At 42.6% G+C, this 14590-nt stretch overlaps 1 protein-coding gene across 6 annotated transcripts in view; it reads right to left on the reverse strand.

Moving 5' to 3' along the window:
• Positions 1-14590, reverse strand: part of TMEM169 (transmembrane protein 169) — a 16993-nt gene continuing 2403 nt past the window's right edge. For 3 of the 6 annotated variants that reach the window (XM_050339509.1, XM_050339508.1, XM_050339510.1), the window contains 3 exons: positions 13376-13489; positions 5396-5830; positions 1-3917 (listed from right to left, as the gene is read on the reverse strand). In XM_050339509.1, coding sequence (XP_050195466.1) covers positions 3298-3917; positions 5396-5699 — 924 coding nt within the window. In that variant the 5' untranslated portion in view covers positions 5700-5830; positions 13376-13489 and the 3' untranslated portion in view covers positions 1-3297. Of the gene's footprint in view, positions 3918-5395; positions 8515-8607; positions 9223-13375; positions 13490-14590 lie in introns of all 6 variants that reach the window. The other 3 variants (XM_050339513.1, XM_050339512.1, XM_050339511.1) reach the window with 2 other exon arrangements.

Raw genomic sequence — 14590 nt, forward strand, 5'->3', positions numbered from 1 at the left:
TCTTGTAAAGCCACATACATCTTTATTCTCCACCCAGGCCAGCAAGGATGGGAAAAGGGAATGCAATTAAAAATAAAAATCAGCAAACACACACTACCTTTACTTTAAAAAAAAAAATCCAGACTAGAGCAGCCAGAAACACACTCGACAATCAGAGTAACTGGAATTTCCTGCAGTTGGACAGTGGCACATAAGCAGAAGTTACTTGTGAGTTTCTGAAAGCGGATAGAACAAGACAAGAATTTGTGCTTTTTTCTATTACAATAATTGAAAATTATATTGAAAAACGATTATTTTGCATCAGGCAAACTGCTACAAGAGGACAATGGGCAAGAGAGAAAGCTATTCAGAGTTGTTTGGAGAAAAGTTTGAATTGTACAAATAGCACCAGAACTAACCCCAAGCTTAAAATAGCCCCCACAAAAATCAGTGACAGAACACCTTGACTTTAGCAGGAGCCAAGACAAGCTTGGTTAAGTATAAACAAGTAGAAAACACATTATGGATTGTCCCAGTACATCCCCCCAAAGGGGACCTCCAAACCCAGAAGCACAGCTGCCATGGCAGAGGGAGGGTACTCTGACTCCTCTGACACTCCTTTGTGTCTACATAGCAGTAAGAGGCACAGATCTGGTTTTGTCTCCACTCCAGCGGGCTATTTGCAATCCTGAAAGCAAATCCTGCAGCTCAGCAGACATTTCACATGGCTGTATTCTGTAATGAGCTAGTATTTATCATTCAAGCCCTCTGTAAGCTAAAGGCTCTTTGTGCTACTGACCCCAGCCTTTCATCTAGCCTTGAACAGCTGCTGTTTGGCAGTGACAGCTGAATTGGGTTTTCTCCCTCCACAGCAATGCACACTTGCCAGCCATCCTTTCCCCAAACTTGTCTGCTGCATGTTGGGGCCAAGATACACAATCCACTCTTTTTATGCCAGCAGTGTCCCTTCAGGCAAAGCGTGAGAACACTTGCCAGTGGACCTTCCTTCTCCTTAATGCTTGTTAAGCATCACTTCTTTCCACCCTCTAGCCATGTGGGAGCCTGTGATTTCCATGTGGAGCAGTACTAAGCAGAGTGGATGCACTGGATCACTAGACTGTCAGCACTAGCATGACTTGCCCTCAGCTAATTCAGAAGCATATCAACCTGACAGATGTGTGAAAGGCATTTCACTGCTTGAACCAGTCCCCAGCGTAAGTCAGCCTCTTTGAACCCCACTGAACTACCTGACATTGTCTCACAGGTGGGAGTCTTTTTTTTTTTTTTTTTCATGGAAGTTGATCATTGCCTTGAAAGACTTCACCAGTAAAAACTGAAAGTAGGAAGAAGCAAACACAGCCTGGCTGTACCTGCACCAGGGAGCACCTCTGCTTTGTCAATAAAGTGTTGGGCCAAGCCTGTCCTTGATATTGGGCTTGTACACTATTCACATTGTTAATCCTCTAGCCAGTGCTAAGAGGCTCCTTTGGCCATGCCTTTTAGGGACCAAGAATGCAGCAGGAACTACTTATTTCTCAGTGTCAGGCCTAGAGGATCGGATGGACTCATTTATACATCACTAGTTCCCAGATGTTCTAATCAGGACAGACAGACAGTGTAGCCTTGAGGTCATCCTTAAAATGCAACACAAAGCATTAGTTCCTGTGAAATCCAGCTTCTGAATGCTTCTTTTTACCATCCTAAAACTAGAGCAGCTCTCCATCTGGGAGGGAGACTGGGAAAGTGAAACATCTACACAGACATGAGTGGCTGTGCAGCTGACAGACTGCACACCATGACTTACCTACCTACACACATGCAAATGGTGGGCTCCTCTGGGTTGGGGCTCAGATAGACTTTCTAGCAGCACCAGCTGAATGACAGCACTCAGAAAATAAATCATTTCAGATATGTAACTCTGTCCCCATTAGAATCCATTATAACTCTCTTTTACTTTTCTCACATCCTTCATAGGCCAAAACCCCAACAGTCAGTGCAGTAAAAAGAACTTTTCTGCTAGTCATTTCTTTAAAGAGACTATTAAAATTTCTCCAGGCACTAGCGGCCACATCAGCCTGGTCAGGAAGCCCACGATGACATGCAAAGTCCCAAACAAAGGGAAACCAATTATGAAAATGAGACTTGAGGGGAGGAGGATGTATGATCCATTGCTCTTCCATATAACTAACCAGGAAGAGGGGAGGGAAGAAGTGGACACAGATTTCCAGAGCTGAGGCACTAATAGACATAGGCTCTGAAAGGCTCCTATTCTGAAAGGGAGGTCCCACAGCTCTTCCATAAGAGCAACCTGAAAACCAGAATAACTTGTTTCAGTGAGACCTTCCTATCCCAAGTACCTTCAACTCCACCTCCCTAAATCCAGGCGCTGTCAGTCCGCACCTGCATTGCAGTGAGATGCAAACTGATCATTGTTCTTCAGAGCAGGTGTTTCTTCCCCATAATGCAACTGTTTGCAGTGCACATTGTGTACCACTCCCATAGCTCAATCCTTCCTAGCAGTGCACCTACCCAGAGACCAAATGCAGGTGTGTCCCAAGCACCCATCTATGCACCTACAGCTACCTCAAGCTGCTTGGTGACAGGCTCATCAGGTCCCCACGTGTTGCCTTACAAAGCAAGCCCTGCTCTTTCTTTGTGTGATGGGGGTGTTTCAGGTCAGCATAGAGCTCACAGGCCACTGCTGGCAGCTCTGCTTTCCTCTCCCAGTGAAAGGCTGGGCATAACTATTCCAGTGGTCTGTTTGTCAAACTCTGTCTAAGCAGTCAGCCTACCTAAGTTAGCTGCACTTGTTGGAAGGACTGGAAAAACACCGTTTCTAGGAAAACTGCAGGAACATCACATATTTTGCAATTTAGCCTTCACCTCTGAATGGAGTCCTACCTCCTGAAGTTCATCCCCTGAACAGAGACTTCTTTTCTGGGTCAGCGGGTCACTGTTACGCCCTAATTCTGAAAAGTAAAGTCTAATGTGGCAGAAGCAGACTTTGCATCATGTACCTCTGCCACTCCACAAACAGCCTGAGCCCTGCAAATCTGGATTTTCTTACCATTCCCAGAAGCTGTAATTAGATACAACAGATGACAATTCCTTGGAGAGCCATGCACCTCCCCACCCAGAGCACGTGAAGCTAGCATTCCTGCATTCTGTGACATTTAAAGAGCGCTCCCAGCCCAATATTTTATTCATTGTTTGTGTTTAAATATATATATATATATATTTGAAAAAAGAAAATCAGTGTGTTATTTTTTAGGTGAAAACCACTCCCACATGACCAACATAGTCATCCAGGACAAAGGCTCAAACTGCTGAGGTCTCAACACCCTGCGCAGAGCTCTTGCCAGAGAGACTACCTGAGATATTGTCAGAATCTAGCAGCTCAACAATGCTGTACGGAGAACAATCTTCCAAGCCCAGCTTGCTGCAGAGCCAGCCACAGAAGCCCTTCTCCATATCCCTGACAGCACGCCACCAGTACCCAAAGGACCATGCTACCTGGGCCACAGCTGAATACAGGCCTAGGGAAAAAGAAACCACCATAATTATAATTGGATAGAAGATAATCAAAAAGGGACAAAAGGTGATTTTGTGCCAGAAGGTCCTCTCTTCATTGTACACCAAGAAGATGTTGTACCATGTAATGGTTCCGTAGTAGAAAGAAACCACGAAGGACACTACAAAAATGATGGGGAGGCAGATGATGGTCCAGAGGACAACGTGGGGTCCTCTGTCCAACCCAACATCACATTTCTTCTTCTCAGGTACGTCCTCTTTAGGAGGTTCCTTTGACTTAGCCAGTTCCTGCAGCTCTTTGTCTGTCAGCGTGACATGGATGTCCACCATCTGACCCTTCTTCTTTCCCCTGGTGATTGTTCCAGTCAGGGTGACATATCGGCTGTCTAAAGGCATGTTCCAGACACCTACAACATAGATAAACTCATCTACATTAGATTTATTTTCTGTATGAAGTACTTTGTGTAAATCCTCAAAGACCCCAAAGACAATTAGGTAGTGCATACGGAGTTATAGTTAAAATAAAATAAAAAAAGATGGAAGGCAAGAAGCAATGCAGTATGAAGAAAATTATCATAGAGAAAAATGGAAGAAGAGCTAATGAGGGAGAAGACAGGAATTCCAGATGATAGAAATCACAAGGGAAAAGACTCCAACATCTCCACTAGAGACAATATGTGAAGGGAAAGTGCTATAGGAGTATATGAAAATAAGATGAGACAGAGTAACTGAACCAAAAATCATATGCCTGTTTTCTTTTTTTCCCCTCATGGATTTATTCCTGAACAGCATGGACACTTGGGATGAATTAGACAAATGTGACTGAGACTCTTATTCTGGAATAAGCACATCCACACATGGAGTTATACCTGAATAGCTAATATTTCACTTTACATTTGCACTGTATCTCATTTCAAATTACTTTTTGACATTTGGAAAAACCTTACAAACTGCCATATAATTATATTTGTATTTTAAGAGATCAATAAGCAGGATAGTGATGGTATATGTGCTGAAGTTACAAATAGACTGCCTTAGTGTTCAAGTGACATTGGTATAGGATGGTTCCTGCAGTGATACTAGGCATAAACTCTTCCATGGCGCTAAAATATGTTTCCTCTTGGTATTAATTCTGACTAGCTTGGAAGGAGGTCTTCAGAAACTCTTAAAAACAGGCTGAGCAGTTTGAAGTGGTCCACAAAAAGAAGGCAGCAGATAAGCCATGAGGATAGGGGTTGGGATCAAGGGGGAATCTGGTGCATCTGATGGACCAGGAGCTTGCACTCACATTTAAGCCCCTCTCAGTCTGCACTGCTGACTCACAAAAGTATTAGCCACAGGCCCTGCCTTTCACACTTCTTCCCTTCTTCCCTGAAAGGGTGACCAGGACAGACATCAGAAGTAAAAGTGGCTCCAAGGTGCCCCATGATGACCTTGTCAAATCATCACTCTTCAAGAGGAAGCTATGCTGAGAGTATGCAAACAAAAAGCAAATCCTAGATAATGAGTAAAAATCCCTATCAGGGGTAGAGCCACTAAATCCATCTGCTTCCATCCTTTCACTTAATAGGCAGTTGTTCAGCCATGGACAGCGTCTTGATCATAGAATTATTTGTTTAAAGCATGCACAGCATTTTTCTGGATCAACTCCAACCGGCACACACATTTAAAAAGTGTGGCAACAACCAAACTCTGCAAAGAACTGCAGGAGATGTCCCCAATCAGCCTGTAGTCCTTATTATTTCAGAGCATTTTCATGTATGAACTCAAACTCCCTTTGCCTGCAGCCTTGGAGAGGGTTGGTGCCACTGTCATTTCCATTTGACCTTAAAGAAAGCTGTCACCAAAAAGTTTATGGGAAGTGGGTGTTCCCAGGAATACATACCATCTGCCATAGACTGACCCAGGAACTTGGAGCCTTCCTCAGAGCTCCTCTCCCCTCCTTCTTCATCCGCCTGTTCTTCTTCCACCTTATTGTCACTCTCTGACCGATACACTATTATTGACTCGGGACGGGACTCTTTTTTCTTCCTTTTCCTCCGGTCCATAGTGGCTTCCCCATCAAAGGTGACAGTGGTTGCCACAGCCCTTCTCATTGTGCCAGAGCGAGGGCTCTGGCCTCCAGACTTGCTGTCTTTCTGCACCGTCTCCTCCATCCCGCTGCTGGTCTCAAGCACTTCGCTTGGCATCTTGTAGCACCTGTTTCCAATCTAACAGCACCAATCCTGCACTTAGAAGTCATTGATTAGACAACAGTGCCGTGGATGCTTTGTTTTGGCAAAATGTCCCCCTGCTGACATCCACGCACTCCATTCCCAGCCTAAAATGAGAGAGAAGTCTGAAAAAGTGTCTTTTTCTTACCAAGCAGAAAAAAATTGGCAGTGTTTTCATAAAAAGGGTTACTTCCAACTGGCTTAAATGCCATTTGAAGATCTCTACTACTGTCCTGAACATCAATTCTACTAACAGAATTTTTGTTGTATCTAATCTAATCTTGATTTTCAGTGTCCAATTTTAAATATAACAAATCAAAGCTACCGGAAAATGAAATAGTATTAAAATTTATAAGAAGGGAGTAAACAAGCACAGCTTGCTGGATGAATTTAACATTCCTCTGCAATGCTAGAAACAAACAGAAGACAATAGTTTGGGTCCAAATGCATGAGAATAAAGGACTAAAAAAGAAGTTGACCAATTTAAGGGACCAGATTAGAGACAACTGCAACAGGAACACTGCACTTGTCCGGTATAACAACAGCTATATTGGTTTCAGCCTTTCTCATTTTGAGCATCTTCTGATTTACTGACCATTGCAAGGATATTAAAAAAATTAATCAAATTATGTCAAAATTTGTCAAAATGATTCAAACCTTAGCAATTTAGCAATATTCAGTGTTGCCAAGCTTGGAAAAATACAGTACATACAGTGCATTTAAAGCAAAATTATTATTAAGATGACTTTGTTAGGGAGGGAATTGGGAACCACAGAAGTCTCCTGATTGTGCAGTGAAAACAACATAAATCTTCACAAATCTTTGTACAAATATGAGGGCTCCATTTTTTGCTCCTCATTCAAGTAAAATTAACAGTAATACCACGTGAAACTGTTATCTATGGGGAAGCTGCCTAAGTAAAAGCCACATAATTAAACATGCATTGAGGCAGACAAATCCTGTTCCATGAATATGGAAGACGCAGGATTAATGGTTCTCAGATTTCATAACATTTAAGAAACTGACTGTGCCAAGTATTCATGAAGTATTTAGGTACAAATCTGAATACACTGAATAATGCTTTAACATCTCTGAAGAGCTCTGTTGAACATTTACATGAACATTTGTATTTAAAAGAATGCACGTGACCAGTAATTAAGCTTCTACCTAGTAACTGAGTCATCTCTTTAACAGAAAACTAAGAAACAGAATTATCATAATTTGTAGCCCCCACAATGCTGGGGAAATTGTTTAACTTGAACAGATGCTATAAAAAAAGTTGAGCATTTTTATATTTGGCAATATGATCCTGGTCTTCCCACAGATCTAAGATTTTCCTGGTTTGTTTTGAAATTTTGTGCAGAACTTTAGATCAACCATTTATGTCTCATACACTCACACTTATGCACATCTCCCACACACAAAACTTTTAATTGTATCACCTTAACACCTAAGAATGTGATCAGTTGGCTCTATGGGGCTTTGCGGAACGCAACAATTGAGATTATTTTTTTGCATTATAGAAAATAAATCTTCCCAGGTGATCAGAAGACACATAAAATGGAATTTAAAAAAACCCAAGATTCGGTATACCCCAGAAGTCAGACTACTTCTAGATCACTGTGCAGAGAATGTCTTTGTCAGCTCTGCAGGAGGGCTGGGAACAGAATGTTTATAGATTGCCATCTCACCTGCCATCAAAAATGTATGCCTAAATTAGCAGACATACTGGAAAACAGAAATTCATGTAAGCTTTCATTCCGGGTATTTTAAAAATGCCTTTATGGGTAAATGGAATGAATTTATGCTATAGGATAAACTCACTCTTTGTAGTAAATTCATCCAGGAGGTACAATATGATCTAACATTTTTCTCTGAAAATCAGCAGTAAAACTTCAAGTTTTGCATCTATGAAATCCTAAAATCACCTGACTGATTCTAATGAGCCCCTGGAACAACAGTGAGATTCTGCTCCCAGAAGTGATGAAAACAGGCCTGGAAACACAGAGAAACCAAAAGCATCACTGCTGGGATAATCTACTACAAGCCTGGAGACAGAAGTTGATTGGGGTTTAGATTCCCAAAGTTCCTGGCTGTAGTTCCATGCTCAGTACCTACTGACTTGAGAAAGGGATGACTTGCAAATAACATTTAAAAATAACACAAAGCTAGGGGCAAAGATTTGTGGTTGGGCTTCTTTTTTTCTTCAAGCTGATCCAGCTCTGGCCTTGCTTAAACTCCAGTGGATGATAAGCTGACGTCAGTCTTCAGTGTGATGCCAAAGCCTAAAGGACTAGGTCAGCCTTGGCTGACATAGGAGTGAGGTTATTTTACTTTTGTCTCTGTCACAGAAATCTCTGCCACTGGAAATCTGTGTCCCATTCTTGTGCTCAGCAGTCAGGCAGAATGATGATTAATGATCAGAAGACATCTATGATCCCTGAGTTATTTTGCTATGCCTGACATTCCCACCCCCACTGTAGCAGCTACCCCCACTGTGAATTACAACCAGGACTAGAAACACCTCCACAGCAGGGTTATCAAAGGGTGGCAGCTCAGTTTCTTGTCATGTTGATAAAAGGAGAGGGAATGGGCAATAGGGGACAAGCCCCTAAGAAGCACTGTTCCTGTGGCTGAGTCAGAGCCCTTGGGATAAGGAAGGGAAGGAGCCCAGATTATTCTGTTTAAGGTACAAGAAGGTAAAATGTAATGTCAATCTGTCTACATCAAAAACAAAACCATGAAGGAGATCCCTCTGATCCAGCAGACGAGGATGCAGCAAGATAAAAAGCTGCAAGATACAAAAACAGGGCAGACATTAGGTAGGTGTTTTAACAAAGTGGGTAGGTGTCACTTGATATACATAACTGGATGACTGACATACCATCACTGGAAATTTCCAAATCTGGACTGGCTATCTAGGCAGCAGTTTGGTCACCTGTACTTGAGTAGAAGAGCTGTTAGTGTTGTGAAGTCTTCTGATTTGTATTAGGGAGCAGTCAGATCGTAGATCACAAAGATCCTTCTTGATCTCATGCTTGTTTTCACATCACGTTTATTTTTTTCTCATGTTTCCCAACGAAGCGGCTGAAATACCCTCTGCCAGCTGGTCCAGACCTTCTGAACACAGCACTTTGAAGTACCACCAGCAGCCCCACATTCTGCAGCAGGTGCTGGGAGTCAAACAGGTTCAGGCTCCAGTCCCGTGTTTCCTGGGAATATTTTCTCTGTAGTTGCAGACAAGAAAAGGGCTCTTGCAGAAATCACAGTAGTGTACACAAAACCTAATTTTTCTCTCTTTCTTTTTTTTACAGCCTCTAAGAATAAGGCCAGCCCTCAGCACTACACAGCTGTCCACAGCACCAGTTCTTTCAGCCACACACCAAAATCTTCACCCCTTAAAAGCCTTGCTGTGGAGCTGCAGCATGACAAAAGCTGAGCATCTTGTATTAGTGATGTATTCCACGTGGGAGCACAAGGACAGACAGGAATCTAATAACTGTGCATGGGAAGGAAGGGAAAGAAATGGTCACATTTCAGAGATAGCAGGGAGCAGTTTATTAGCCAAACAATTTGTTATTAATCTCCATATGAAAACAGATGGAGAACCCTGGGGAGGCAACTCTGCAAAAACACTCAGTAGAGGAATTTTTAGAAGCAGAGTCTTCTGTTACTATGCAGGAAAGCTAGTGCTACTTATGCTTCCCATGACAGGAATAGTCTTTGACACACAAAACAGGAGCCTAAAATCTTGGCCTTGCACCATTTAGGTCAAAGAAAGCTTCTTCCATTGGTTCTCAGGGCTTGATCCTGCTACTAACAGGAGACAAATTATCAGGTTTGAATGCAGACAGGAAGGAAGAGCCCTCCTGCAAGCTAATAAAATCCTTGATCTTAAATCCCTGCTACAGCACAAGTAACCTTTTTATGACTGCTCAGAGCAGACAGGAGAGGAAAAAATGTAGACGGTAAGCAGCAAGGAGCATCAATTTTTATTTTTATAGTCACATAAAATGTATAACATAAGAAGAACTGACACTGTATCTTCAGTCACATCATGCAGGGGTTGTCTGCAGAAACAAAAAACAACCGGTGCTTTAGAAGCACTGTGAGCTATGCAGGACAGGAAAGAGATAAAGGGAAATTTACCCCAGAGATACACCTCAAGAGAGAGCTTCCCAGCCCTGGATCTTCCTTTGCTTGCTGCTTTTACTCCATAACCACCGCATCCCCAATCCTATCTCCACCCAAGCCTGCCCCTGATTTTGTGCATATGCATGTATGTTTTTAAGCAGGCATGTTACCCAAAAAGATCTTTTCCAATCTCTAGTAATTTTTAAAGGGCTTATCTGCTGGCAGATTGTACACATGAGAAATAGATGGTATTAGATGCATCCAGCTGTTCAGGACAGATCTGTCTGTCACCAGTCAATTGTGTTACAACGAAGCACATTGGTCCAATGCAGAAATACAGCCCCAGACCCAATAAAAACATGTGCAAGACCTACGTAAGAAAGCACATTTAATTCAGACCTTAGGGAAAGGGCCAAATGGTTGGGCTCCCTTGACAGCTTTGTATCTGTTTTAAATACTTAATGACTCCACGCTATCTTTCACATATGCATCTTCACCTACTGAAACAGAGGATGCCTGTCTTCTCTTTATTTCACGGTGAAATAGCTCAAACTAGATTGCACAGAATCTAGCAAATACTCAAGGCTGGGATGAATGACATATTAGATGGTAAGGTAAGAACAGCCCCTCCCTATCAGTACTAGGTTCTGTGCAGCTTGTGGTAAGCTTGACAGGGGGATTTATCTCACAGAAAATAATAAAATGTTATTTTTAGCCAGGCGGATTCGCTCATCAGGTTCACTGTGTAGCTCCTTCTAGAGGAAAGAATGTCCAAGCAAGGGAGAAAAAACTACCTCTCCTGGCAGTGGCCCATTTTGAGGTTGCATTAAGTGTCTGTACAACAGCAAGATGTACAAAGAGGAACATCCGCCTCTGCCACCCCAGCAAGGTAAAAGAAAGCAAATGGCCAAGTCCATAGATAACACCCACCTTTCCCTCCCTGCTTAATCTACAGAGTTCAAAGCACTTTCATGTCCTGGAGAGAGAGACAAGAAAAATGACCATGATCTGGGCGTGCATCCGAGCAGGAGCAGACTTCAAGCTGGATGGCCAAAAGCAGAGAATGGCACTGAACACCCCAGCAGAGGGGATAGCACAGTAAGATGACTCATGCCATCAAAAACTTTATGGCTGTTTGCTAATGGAGCCCCTTCTCTGCTTCATGTCTTCTCCTCAGGAGCAGAGGGTGTTAAAAGCTCAAGCTAAAAGCGAAGGGAGCTGTGGGCAAGCAACACAACTTCTGCAGACAAGCACTGACAGACCCAAGTTTGCCCAGCCCTTCCAGTCTATCACTGGCACACAGCTCCTACCTGTAGCCAGGTGGAACTAGTGCCAGCCTGCATCACACTGCTGAGCAGCTACTGAGCCCATCCTGCTGGCACTGCGAGCCAGATCTGCACTGGCCAACTCAGCTGGTCAACCATCACTGAAGCTGCAGCAAGACTAGACCTGCTTGTGTGTGGATTAAGGGCTTGCTGGCTCCCAGGGCCATGCTGGGTTGCTTCCATCCTTCCATAAGACACCCAAATGCTTGCTGACAATATTCTACAGATACAAAAAAAAAAAAAACGTAGCAGAGAGAGGCACTCCAAAGTATTACTATATTGTTTCTGAATGACATTTTCAAAGGATTTTTTTTAAAGTCAAGGACATTTTACAGAGCATATGTTTTATGAATCAGGTCTTTTTATTTTCCTCTGCTGTTCCATAACTTTTCCAAATGTCACAGAATAATAACTGCTGTGTAGATCACTTATTACTGAAGACTGGAAGACAGCATAAAAAATAGCTGAGCATTTTTATTTTATATTAAATGAAATGCCTAATTGATTCCTTGCATACCAACTTTTTTTAAATCCTCAAACTGTACTGGTCTACCTTCTTTTAGAGCAAAAGCCTGAAGTGCTGTCCTGCCCTTGTCCTCCCAATTCTTTGTCCAGACTGCTAAAAGAAAGAAAAATTGAGACAAAGGACACAAAGCTTTCCTGTACCTCCACATGGATTATATTTGTTTCTTTATTATACAGCGCTAAAAATGTCAAGGAATGGCATGTGCACATTAGCCTTTAAAGACAACCAAGGCTTTCAAAGCAGCATGACTTGGAAATGGAAGTTGGTTTGAAATCTTCAAAGCAAACCAAGCATTTAGATATGAATCTTGAGTAAACAGAAGTCCCTAAATCTTCTGGGGAAAAAAAATGTCAACCATAAAGTGGAGAGACACTTTCTCTGTTCCCCTGCTCTACCCCTCAGTTCTGCATTTGCCAAAACAGGCCATCTTGCACCTTGAAACATCAGGTGCTGATTGTAATCCCTACCCCATCCACCAAGTCACTGTTGGATTACACCATACCATAGGAACAGCTGAACTTAGTCAATCCCACCAATTTTAGTCCAATATCCTGCCTCCACAGCAGTGCTTTTATTAGGCTAGGATCATGTGTAGCATCTATTTTTATTGGTGTAATACCCAATTTGTTCTATCTTGTGACTGGAAGATGCACTAGGAACTTACTGCATACAACAGACCAGAGGTGTGCCTCCTCCCCTCCAGGCATCCAAGCAGATGCCTAGAAAACAGTAACAACAGAGCTCCTCACCTCCCTTATCAGCATGCAGAGAAAATACCTTCTACAGAGTGTATACACACACATATGTGCAAGTAAAAAACACCAGGAGTTGCTGTGCCTGAAGCCTCCAAAGGCATGAAGCACCAGTGGTGGGTGTGAGACACTTGGGCTGACACAAAACATCTGCTACAGACCTGGCTGGTAGGTGATGTCAGTGAAGGACTGCAAGACCTCCATCATGCACTGCTCTCAAGAGGATGTTTTAATGCATGCTAGACTATTGTCTGACCTTGACAATAATTAAAAACAAGGATCCTTGTTGACATCTCAGGCTCTTTTTCCTTCCTCACTACTCAGAAGACCCCTGACCGTCTCAGTCCCCTTTCTTGCCCTGCTCTGTACTGGCAAGATCAAACACCCTGATGTTTTACTCAGACAAAATGAGGAGACCACACATTGAAATATTTGCAATTAGAGAGGAAGCAGTTGCAGTCATACAGCCTAATGGAAAATGCAGTCAATTGTAAATCCGGTCTGGAAAGGATCATCTGAAAAATACTGAGGTGAGGATACAGTCTATGATTCTTATTTAGGCAAGATATTTGGGGGCTTCAATCAGAACTTCCTCAGAGTAATGCCTGGCTGCAGCCCAGGAATTGCTGGAGAGCACAACTGCACAGAGAGAGAACTGGAAGATTCCCCTGGGAGTGATTCAGGATTGTTTAATGCATTGCACAGTAAATATAATCTAAGGTATTTAGACAGTATCTCCAGCAGCAGGAATTACTTGGCTCAGGGGACTTGCGATTGGATACAAGTGCAGATAGAGATCCATGATGCTGGGATATTAAAAATGCAGCACTTTGAATTGCGGACAAGTGAATGATTTAGTATCATTAGTATGGTATTAGCAGGGTGTGTGATTATTTAGAAAATCTGTCAACGTACCTGTTTCAAACTGTTTGATGCTGATATTCTACATCTTGCACCACTACGAACTCTACTTTGAGTGGGATGTCTTTCTTGGTATCTGCATTTTTTTTCTTCACTGGAATGAAATTCCTAGGGATAATGATAAAAGGCTGTAAAATCCTGATTATCTCCTAATTAGACTGAAATCCTCCAAGATACAGCTCAGAGTAAAGCACCTTTCCAGAGAGGAAGTCCCTAAAGAGATTAATTGACCAGAGAACCTGAACATCAGCTGGGGCTGACCAGGAGGCTGTTCTGACACGGAAATCAGAGACCACAAAACAGCAAGGCTCTCACTTGCTGGTGAGAAACAATGAAAGGAAGAACAGTCTCAGAGAAGAATGTACAGGAGGTGAAAGTAGCAGGGATTTCCAACGAGGCCTGTTGCATAATCCCACTGAAAGGTCCAGAGAGGTAAAGACACTGAAACTTACACTGGATTTCATTTGGTTTTGGCTCGATCCAGGCATTTCTTGTAATAGATATGGGGAGGGAAGAAATTAGTGTTGTTATACTTTGTGTAGTTTGGTATCCCAGGAGAAGAAACGAACCTGGAGCACCTATAAGAGTGGAGTTCTGCAAAAGCAGAGGCTGTTGCAGTGCAACTATGTTTTTTTTTGCAAAAACCCTGTGTCAGAAATGGTCTCTGACATTAAAATTTTGTTTCTGGCATTAAGATGCTTTTCATTAAATCTCTTCTGCTCTCACCTCCTTGTCAGATTGCTGACCCCAGGGATACCTCTCCTGGGGTTTGGATCCTGTGGGGGTTTCTCTCCTGTTTGGAGCCATCTGTTTTCTCACACCAGGTTGGTATTTAACAACTGTGAGACCTTCCCCCATGCCAAAAAGGATTACAAGCTATAGGAGGGCACAGACACCCTGAAGGATAGCATGATACAAGGAATTATTAAGGCAGTACATATCAGTGCCAGGATTTTTAAAGCATGGCAGAGTTCTGGACTGGCAGATGTCATCAGCTGAATAGCTGAGCCATAGGCTGGCAAAGTACATCAGCTTTGGACAAAAGTAGCCTTTTCTGAAAATGCAGAGTTTCCTATTCATCTCAACAAATTGAACTAGTTCATTCAAAGCCAAGATACAATCTGGGAGCTGTAAAAACAGGAAATCTAGTTTTTCCTCTTTGATATATAAATAAAAAAAGTAAATGTTCAAGAATGACATGTGCTAGTC

The sequence above is a fragment of the Myiozetetes cayanensis genome, unplaced genomic scaffold, assembly GCF_022539395.1.
Source record: "Myiozetetes cayanensis isolate MyiCay16 unplaced genomic scaffold, myiCay2020 scf9, whole genome shotgun sequence".
Taxonomy (NCBI): Eukaryota; Metazoa; Chordata; class Aves; order Passeriformes; family Tyrannidae; genus Myiozetetes; species Myiozetetes cayanensis.